Genomic DNA, 11,207 nt, shown 5'->3' with positions numbered 1-11,207 from the left:
TACATCTATTAGGTATACAATTATTATACATCGATGACTTTCAATATTGTATTATTCTGCATACATCTCTTAGGTATACAATTCTTATATACGTCGATGACTTTCAATATTGTATTATTCTGCATACATCTATAAGGTATATAATTCTTATACATCGATGACATTCAGTATTGTATTCTGGATTTTTAAAAATTGTTTTATTCTTGAGGAAAGTGTTATCTTACTTATGGTATATATCAATATAAGGACTGCTTAGGGTTTTTGTAAAACCCGGAGACACAGACGTCGCGGTCATGCTATTCGCCATAGTTCAAAATATAAAATGTCTTTGGTTTGCATTTCTACTAGAGTAACCCAATGTACTAAACTTTTAGTTCTCTAGTATCTTACAACTTAAAATTTATTCAGGAACAAAACACAGAATTCTCTATAATGGAAAATGTGTTGAATATATTTACTAATTCACCGTCAATGGAATGAAAAAGTGTTTGATACATACGATGTTTTTATTCAAGTTCTGTAGTTATATACGTCCCCAGTGATTCAACATTAACTCTATAGGCTTTTAATGCTAAAAATTGTTTTTCGATACGCATGGTGGGCACAGCACAGATAGCCCATTATGTAGCCTTGAGCTCGACAATAAATAAACAAACAAAATTAATTACATTCCCCATAACTTAATGATGCTGAATGTGAGTGCTTCTTGATGGGGATTTATTTAACTGTTACAGCCTTATAATGCAATACACTTTTTAAATACTTTTATGTTTTTGAGTTTCATACTGCAACAGTAGCATTATTGTCTTAAATGTGATTGTAATACAGTTAATAGATTTTAGGGTAACCCAGATATTAAACAAATGTGGACTTCTTTGTTTGAAGTTAAGCACAAAGCTACACAATGGGCTATCTGTGCTCTGCCCACCGCGGGTATCGAAACCCGATTTCTAGCGTTGTAAGTCCGCAGACATACCGCTGTGCCACTGGGGGGGGGGGCAAATGTGAACTAATTCAAAACGTTACCCATGTATCATCAATGGCAAGAAATCAAACCTGACAAAATGTTATTCTTCTTAAGATTGATTCAATGCGCTTAATAAAGGCATATGGGAAAATTTCAGATGCTATACTCTCAAGGCAGTCATACCAAAGTTAAAATAACTTTAAAAGTTTACAAAAGTAACATGTAGCTGTTTTTTTTTTATCGCAGTACCACATGATGAGCTCTGACTTACTGAAGAACATAAAATAGCAAACAAACAATTTGAACACTGTGATGTTTTACTTTGTTTTCAGGTTGAGTCGTTAGTTTATTATAGTCTACCTTTAAGTAGTTTACAATCAGTTTACCTTCGTGGACTTACAACACTAAAATCCTGGATTCGATTTCCCACAGTGGACATAACCTATCGTGTAGCTTTTCACTAAAACAAACAAACAATTGGCGTAGTCAGTTTTTAGTGGAATAAAATGCGGTCTCTTTCCTTCCATCAGTGTATTGTAATTATCTTACTTGTACTGTGGTGACAAACTGTAAATAATTTATTGATCTAAAAACCAGAAAAATAATTTTTTTTTTTACTTTTGTCTAACTTGTGTCTGCCCGTAAAAGTGTTTTCACCTGCTATATTATTCCATATCTCATATTTCACGGATACACCCACCAACGTCGCTCATTTGTGCACTTTCACGATTTCAGTTTCCATGGTTATTATATATATCAATACTCGCATGCCAGTTTCATCTTTCCGAACCTTAGTTATTGTGACCGAAGATACCTTGTCCATCTGTTCTACGACACACGTTCTTCCAATGTAATATATATGCTACGCAAAGTAACGTTGATATAATATATTATTTTCAGGTCTAATGAGAAAATTTTACAGCATCAAATAATAAATAAACGAAAATGATTATCATTTATGAATTATGTTCTGATAGCATAAAATAGCAGAAAACAAGGCCATTTTTAACGTATGTAAGGCTGGAAAAAAGAAACAAAAATAAATTCGTAAGATGTACGTAAATTTTTGAGTTACATCGAATATGAGTTGTAGGTATTTTTCGAAGTTACTTCTCCATAAAAGAAATTACATAGATCGAATTTGTTTTGTTTGTTTGTTTATTGTTAAGCGCAAAGCTACACAATGGGCTATTTGTGCTCTTCCCACCCGCGGGTATCGAAACTTGATTTCTAGCGTTATTATAAGCCCTCAGACTTATCGTTGAAGATCAGATCCGAACGGAACCGTTGCCTTCTTTATAATATATATATATATATATATATATACATGCACCCCTCCCTCCACGTACAACAGAACAAGGCAAAACAGGGATGATATTAAGTCGTTTCTAGTTGTCACCTGAACATTTTATGACAAAAAACACATACTATTTCCCTCCCCCCTCACAAAAACAGCAAAACGAAAACTTATATTCAAATAGGTAACGATATATCAAAACTAAGAAGGATTTGAAGCAATGTACATTATAGACAAAAAAGTTTCTAGTGTTCTCTGCACATTTATAAAAATTATCACTTGCGAAGTTACGGCCCGAGCAGCGAATTTCCGTTTCCTTTGCACTAATAAACAAAGTCCCCTCCCCATTGGCACAACGGTACGTCTGCGGACTTACAACGTTAGAAACCGGTTTTTGATACCCATGGTGGGCAAAGGACAAATAGCCCATTGTGTAGCTTTTTGCTTAACTTCAAACCAACAAACGAACACGAGTTAATTAATTTTCAGTATTCTTTTTTTTTTGTTTGTTTTTAATCTCTGCATCTACGTGGATGTAAAATAGATTTATTATGCCAATATTGAAACAATTGTAAGTTGTAACGGGCATGCCCATTGGTTAAATTTAGAACTGGCTATTCCTGAATTTAGAGTTCTCATACTAGGCCATTTAGCCCACGTGCGCATAAGGTGCTTCGTTTCCTATATGCAAGTTAACATCGCGCATATACAGTTTAAACGATTTGTTGTTTAGTTTAATTGTTGCATTACAACGAAACTTCACTACTTAATACAAATTTAGCTTTTTTCATCTTTTATTTAAAAAAAGTTTTCTCATGACTATACTTTCGAAGATCGTCGATGTACCTGTAAAAAACCTAACGTTTTCACCGTTTCGATAAGCTGAACAAAATAAATTAGAATAAAAGACTTCTGTGTGAACACCTTGTGGAGCTTACTGGTGTATGTATGTAAATTAGTCTATATTTGCATTTAAAGTACCTGATAAAAATGGAAATAACAGAAAAACGGTTGCTATGGGATAGCTCGCTATTTTATTTTTGATTTTATCATTTACTATGCTTGCGCCATCTGTCGAGGCACTTCAAAATGTTTGAAATTCAATGGACGAGAGTTACAAAATTTGCCCTGTTTAAAATTGCATACTGGGGCTTCTTAGTTAACGGAGACCTTAATAATATTAATATCTGTAATTATACTACATTCATATATTAATAGTCACATACCACCCTTTTCAAATGAAAACAGACAATTATAATTTCGAAAACGCGTCCTATTAAAACTTTACAGCAAAATCATGTACTCCCATACGTATTTCAATAAACAAATTTAATGACTTTCGGTGTACCAAGGAGTTTCCACAGTATTCTTTCCTGGAGTTCGTTTAAAGCGCAAGCGAAGGTAATCAATACGTGGCCGATCGAGGAGTAAAAGCAGCAAAAGCAATCATCAGGTCGATACAAAATTGACTGTACTTGATGGATCCTCACATAAGGTGAGGAAGGCAAGCCAAAACTCAAAAACTACAATACACCTATGATGTGAAACATATCAATAAAATTGTTATAGTTCCTAAGGTATGCGTCCGTTTTTTTCTCTTCTCTCTCTCTCTCTCTCGTTAGATAGACAGTTTTAGCATAATTATATGCAATAACTGATATTTTACTTTTGTTAAACGTATATATTAGTTACAAATAATTTTCCAGTGGGACAGTGGTAAATTTAAGGACTTACAACGCTAAAATTCCGAGTTCGATTCATGGTGGTTGACAGAGCGCAGTTTGACCATTATTTCGCTTTACGCTAAAACAGTTATAAACAATTTGGTATACCTTTAGAACTTATAGTATATACGATTAACACTGTTTTTTGTACATCTTCATTGAGGTAGCATCTGTGACGTGAACTAAAGTTGATAGATATATTTGTGTACATTTCTTGTTACTGTAACGTAGCTTCCAATTTACACTTTAAATTAAAAACGTTTATGTCTGATTAATTGTGGACTTTGTGGGATGGGTGCTAACAACTTATGTATTTAAAATTTTGATGGTTAGAATCTTGCACAAGTAAAGCTGAATCTAACTAGTTGCTAGATTTATATAATAGGATATTTGGAAGGGGGACTCATCTTGTGCCACAATCTATATAGCCTATGAGATATTACAATAATTCCGGTTTCTTGAATAAAATGCCAGCCAAGGTAAGAAAAATTCACAGGCTGCATATATAATAGCAACCAGATTACCAATGCGTCGAATGTATACAAAAATAATGTTATTTTCCTAAAGAACTTGCTTAATAATTCAAAACATTTGTTACATATCTACCCTATAAGAAATGGTACAGCCCGTAGCAGACGCTCTCCTGTGTGGTGGGAGCAGATAGACAACAATACGGCTCCGCGGAGGACGCGTGGCGCGTGCTAAAGATAGATAGATAATTTAGCTCAAGAATAGGGAATCAAAATCAAAAATTATGTAATCAACGGACACTGTACGTTTATGGCTCCGAATTCTGACCAAACTTCAATACATACAAAAAACCGATTACGATTACTTGTTTCAAAGTAAAAATTTTCCACACGTATGACCCGAAGAGCCTTATTAGCACAACACGGAAGTTACAAATTAGAGGAATCCATTTCTAAGTGGACACCTTGAAACCCTTGCGTATTCCGTACTTCTAACTGATGAAAAAAGTTTTAAAGAATTTGTTATGGTTGACTAAATTCATCATATATTTACAAATTAAATATTAACGGAAAGGCATCTAAACAATACTACGTACTTTTGTAGGATTATATGGTAATTAATTTTTATGATTTATCACATGCATAATAGAAAAAGTTTATCATATTAAAACATACAAATAAATCAAATAAGTTGGGACTGCATTACTTAAGTTAAAAGTTACTGACGATTTGATACTTCAATCATAAAACCGAGCAAATTAACAACCCCAAAGTTTTCTAAAGTCAAGTACAGGACCAAGGCAGCTGGTAATTGCACCTCACGCTCTTACGTATAGCGGCTCTTCTAGAAGTTGTTTGCTCTCCCCATTCAATGCCCCATTTCAGAAACATATGCTTTTAAAATGGAATAATATGTCAATATTCCTAATACATCGTATTTAAGTTGTATTTCTTATGGTTATGGTGGTATACAGTTAATAACCTATAAACGAAATATAGCTGTCATCGATAAATAAAAGTGTTGGGGAGGTACTACACCTATGGCGCGCAGTGCGGTGCTACCAATAAGGTCTTCTCAATTAAACTCATGCGTGACGTAGGCAAGTGATTTGGGGTGAACTCAGAGCACGAAAAGCAGTGAGCCCAATCACATTCATGTCTCTGAAAGATGAACTAATGTTTCTATGGTAACAAGGAGAAAATCATCGTGAATGTCTTGACAGGTGTGTGACAGTTCAACCTTAAAGCATGTACGCGAAAGGAAAAGGTTCGACAGTACCTTCCGATAATCAAGCGCGAGAAAAGTAAGTATGGGTTTTATATATTTACTCACAGATAGGTCACCTTATTATTAGGCTGAAAGGTAATACATGTGTTGACCAATATTTCTGAAACGTACTGTACGAGTAAAGAAAGTTCAATATAATTGCAAATTATTAAAGTACGGGGAAACGTAGTGGTAGAAAATAAAACATTTATATAATTGTACTTACTAATAATATTTAAAATGAAACATTAAGTGTATATGTAAACTTTGACATTTTTTTTTCTGAGTCCAGGGCATGTGGCCGGGTAGGTCCTATTTCTTTATTAGGGAGAGAGGATAGTGTTGTATAGCTTATCCAGGCTACTGAATTACTGAGTTACATTTCCTGTTTATTTCAGGTTAGCCCTTTACGTTTATGAATATTTACTACATGTAGGAGCACAGAAAGCAGCACAGACATTTCTATCAGAAGTGAGTAATACATTTCCGTTTACCGATTTTTGTGTTCATTATTTCATGTGCTTGGTGTTGAATGACCACTTAGTTCCTTCGGGTATACTAGTTAATATGTTGAATAATAAATATGTTTGAAGTTTAGGTAAAAGTAAGAAAACACGTTTTGTTGTATTTTTAACTTTTGTTTTGCCCATGTATTTTTAAAATAATTAATATTTACTTATAGGACAAGTAAGCAATTGGCTTTTGAAGCCATACAACTAGTTACAGCGCGGTATTGAAATTACTTCTACTATTACTATTACCAATGTGAGGATGGATGAATCGGCTAGTTTTAACTGTTGAATGTTCAGTTTTATAAGTTATGAGGACCGTATATCATCCAAGGAATAAAATATACTATTTTATTGTTTTTCTAAATTTACTATATTAATATACAAATTCGGAAAAAGTTTGAATAGGATATAATTATTGTTGTTTCAACAATTAGTTAGTTATTCTGGTTTTGAAGTCTACAAACGAAAGGACTTTGTCTTGTGTCCAGGTGGTTACACACACACACACAATATATATATATATATAATATAAATATATATACATACATACATACATACATACATACACATACATACATACTTCACTAAGTATGACAATGTGTGGTTAGCATAGAATTGTTTATAATTCAACTTAAGGTGTGACTCTGCACCATGTTAATACCGATAGTTCAGATTTACATTAATTATAATCATATTTATTTGTTATATTTTGCGTGTGTTAATATTTTTGCATCATTAAAACCTTTAAATTAAAAATTGAAAGGGAAATATTTACGTACTTTGTTATTTTAGTATTTTTTTACCTTGTTATTTTAAAATTCAAAGCTCTAGTAGTAGTAAATGTATATTATATATAAAAAAAAATACAGAGTAAATATAAATCAATAGTACTAACAAAACTGTGGCCGTTAAAATACCATACTCTTGAAAAAAAATTGAGAGTTGAATGCTTTTGACCACAATACCTTAACTAATTTACAGCTGTATCTATTCCTGTGTTGTGATGATCAACAAAGATCTTATTGTGAAGTGTAAAAGTATTTGTTTCTAATTTTTAATGTAACATACATTGTGTTAAATGGAACTATCAAAGATGTGAAATGTTTCATAAATATTATTGACCTGCCTTGTTTATTACTAACTATTCCTCATGTGACTCCATTTAGTTATGTGTTTATTTTGGAAATTGTTGATTTGATATGTTATAGTAAAATGAGCTTGCAAAGTTCAAAAATGAGTAGGAAAAAATCCAAAAGGCTAAATAATAATTACATAGTTGTAGTTATTCACTTGCTTAATAATGTTACAAAGTCATGGATCTTTTTTCATACTTTTCATTGCACTTATTAAGGTAAATTAAACATGTAATCCTCTATTTGCTTTGTTGATTGTATTAAACAACATTTAGTGATGTGCAAATATTTATTTCAGCAAATTATATTCTGTACATTATACTTTCACTATTCATTTTTGACTCTTTTTTTTTTTTTCTTCTTCTTAATTTTGTAGATTTATTGAATATGAATGGAGTATTGTTGTTAAATTGTCTGTTTACTTACTGTGATACCTTGTATTATTTAATCATATGTGCAGGTTGGAATATAGTGTTAGTCTTTTGATAATAATAACCTTAATAGAATAACATTAATGAAAGAAACATTTTAATTTTTGGGTTCATCAGCCTCCTAAGCCATCCAAGCAATGTGCTGTTGCTAGTGGAAGGGCAAATAGGATTTTAGGGTGTCTACAGAAATATTAAATACAAATCTAAAGAGATTATAATGTCATTGGTTAGGCTACATTTGGAGTATTGTGTTCAGTCTTTGGTATCTCACATTTGAAAGAACACTGAGTTATTGGAAAAGGTTTAGAGGAGGGCTACTAGGATGATACCTGTGATGGAAAGGTTGTCATATGAGGATTGGTTAAGATCTCTGAAGTTCTTTTCTCTTGAAAAAGACTTAGAGGTGATCTGATTCAGGTGTTTAAGATTGTTATGGGAATTGATAGTGTCTGTTCATTATCTTTTTTTTGTATTTAATGATGAGAATGGTATGACTAACGGACACTAATATAAATCTTGGCAAGGTAGAAGTCATCACAAGCTAAGACAGTTTTATTTTTGTAACAGGGTGGTTGGCCTTTGGAATGGGTTGCTTGCAAATATGGTACATGCAGTTAATGTAAGGGAGTTTAGGGAAAGTTTGATAAATATTGGAACGATAAGGGCTGTCTGTAGTTTTTTTTTTTTAGTGTTTAATTTAGTGGATAGGTGAGCTGAAGGGTTCTTTGTTGTCCTTTAATGTTATGCTACACTGCCAGCAAGTTTCTGTGTAACCATTTTAAAGCCTAATCTTCTAAACTTATGCAATAACATATTAAAGCTTATTTTGATGTGGTTGACCCATGACATCCACAGGGATAATCTAAGAATTTCAGTTTTGTAGCTAACACAGAAAATGTGTTAAATGGGAAGCAGCTCTTATTCAAAATGAGCTTATGTAAATCTTTATACAAGTTTATTTACGTACTAAATAAGATAATTCAGAATTAAGTGTAACTCGCACATAGCATTTGTGTGAATGCTTCCTTCATATTATTTGATTTAATACACAGCAGAAAAAAAGTGAATAGAGTTAGACATATACTTAAGGTCTATTTGAATTTTTATCCAGTGGCCTTTTCTTTTTTTGGTTCAAAGACATCTTTTTGTTTTATAAGAGAAGTATGATTATGGTTAAAGAAAAAAGTCATAACTTAACTATTCGCTTGAACTTTGGATTTTTTATTAAAAATAAATTTTCTGCTAACCATTCTGAAAATATTGTCCACTACAACTTATCTAGTTGTATAAGTTTTTCCTTAAAATGTGTTTTACAAGAGAATTAATGCAATATTTAAATGTTCATCTTAATTATTTTGGGTTTATAGTCATTGTAAAAAGATGGGTGTGGTAAAATAGTCATTTCTGTGTGTTTACATATTGCAAATATTTCTAGAATTGTCAACAGATGGTGCTAGGTCAAGTCTGTAAATGTTCTTTATATTAAATCAGATGGTGGATATGTAGTGTTAATGTTTTTCCATACACCCAATAGATCATCTGAAGATTTGCTTTTTTAATCTGTCCTAATGAACCCAGTAAAAACTGGAAGAGAAAAATATAATTTGGTAACATTATTTAATGAGTGAACCAAACAGCAATGTCTATTTATCTAAAATAATAAACAAATAACAACCTTAAATGAGTAGTAAAAAACTACTACTACTTTCAAAATTGAGAATTTTTTTATAAAGAAATGCAATCTTCTCTTGTTTATATTTTTTATACACAACTGGTAAAATAAATACCATCACAGTTATGGTGTATTGTTTTCAAATAAATATGTTGTAAATGTTGGACAAAGCACACGTCATGTTATAATGTGAAGTAGGCAAGTTAACTTTTAAAGTAAGATATAAACTACATTTTAGTGACAGTCTACTCTAGCTATTATACATTTGTTTTTTAGATAGGTTGCATGCTTAAAATTGTTGGAACTTGTGTCAATCACCTCCAGTATTTTTTTGATCTGGTACATTAGCTAACCGCTGCATATTAATATTATGTTTAATCAAGTACTCAATTTTTTTACTTTACAGTAAATCAATGAATGAGCCACTTTGTGTGTATTATCTGTTCAAGTCTAAGGTCGAACAGTTTTGAATGTTGCGTGATTGGGCCCCTTTTGCTTAAATGGTAAAGCATCAGCCTCAGAGCTGATATTTTTAAGAACAAAGGAACAAGTAAGGTGACAGGAAGACAATGATTTATTAAATTCATTCATTAATTCTCCAAACAGACACTAAGATCACCAATTCAAGATAAATGAGATTTGAATCAAATATGAATGAACGAGGTGATTAAAGGCCATTTGATACATGAATGTCACTCACTCCACTTGATAAGAAAATCAAACTAAATGTAACCTGGATCATATGTATATTTGTGTACACACACCTGTAATTTGAGCTATATTCAAAATTTCCCTCACTGGAGAAGTATTTCTCTTGCATAATGGTCAATACATTTCCAAGTTTCCATGCCTGAGAGCAACACTTAATAAGATAGTTACCTTTACTCTCCAGATAATTAGAAAATAAAACTTTTTATTTCAAACTATGTTTCTCCATTGTGGCTTCATCAAAGCTTGTACAAAACTGATTAAACATAGGGTTTGTACACTGAGCTCATCCTGTATTAGAGAAGGACAGTCGACTAAAATTCCAAATTTACTATATGTATATATATGAAATGTGGTAAGCTTTTAATAAAATCTAAAAGTCTGTGTTACAGAGAAATCAGATGTGTTACAAAAGTATTTGTACTCAAGATACGTGTGTGAATTGACATCAACAGTCTGACTAAGACTGACCAATCAGAGTGCAAGGTGATGTCCATGTAAATAATTAAAATAGTTTTGTCTTTTGTACAATTTACATATTGCCTTTGGATATAACCTCTAGAACCTCTGAAACAAATATCTATATTTTTTCTGTATCCACATACATTGTTTCTGGTATTCTCTCCTTTACCACAAATTTTTGCTAAATTAGCATTGTAGGAGAAAATGGACAGTTGATAATTTTGATACCAAATAAACGATACTGTGTTGTATGACAATTTGTAATAGGTTGTGACATGCACATAGGGTTAGTATGAAAAGATACATTAACTTACTAAATCATTTGTGATGTTCCATTTATCAAGATTTTTGTAATGTGCTTTTTTCAACAATGTTCAGAATATTATTTTTCACAACTGTTCTAAAATTAGAGCAATGGTTTCCAACCTTTTCACCACCAAGGACCCCTTTTATTATTATTATTATTCACTGACCCCCCCCCCCCCAATTTTTTTCGTAAGATTACCATCTACCCAACCAAATTGTTTTATTAACTAATTATTAGATTTGTTTACCCTATTTTTC

General features: G+C 32.0%; 1 protein-coding gene across 6 annotated transcripts in view; it reads left to right on the top strand.

The window, feature by feature from the left end:
* The first annotated feature begins 5,557 nt into the window (after window positions 1–5,557).
* LOC106461170 (single-stranded DNA-binding protein 3-like) overlaps window positions 5,558–11,207 on the top strand; it is a 226,729-nt gene continuing 221,079 nt past the window's right edge. For 5 of the 6 annotated variants that reach the window (XM_022388031.1, XM_022388035.1, XM_022388034.1 and 2 more), the window contains exons 1-2: window positions 5,558–5,762; window positions 6,124–6,196. In XM_022388031.1, the coding sequence (XP_022243739.1) occupies window positions 5,707–5,762; window positions 6,124–6,196 (129 nt within the window). In that variant the 5' untranslated portion in view covers window positions 5,558–5,706. The remainder of the gene's footprint in view (window positions 5,763–6,123; window positions 6,197–11,207) is intronic. The other variant, XM_022388033.1, reaches the window with a different exon arrangement.

The sequence above is a fragment of the Limulus polyphemus genome, unplaced genomic scaffold (genome assembly GCF_000517525.1).
Source record: "Limulus polyphemus unplaced genomic scaffold, Limulus_polyphemus-2.1.2 Scaffold908, whole genome shotgun sequence".
Classification (NCBI taxonomy): domain Eukaryota; kingdom Metazoa; phylum Arthropoda; class Merostomata; order Xiphosura; family Limulidae; genus Limulus; species Limulus polyphemus.
Note: the sequence above shows the minus strand (reverse complement) of the source record. Positions and strands in the feature narration are given on the sequence as shown.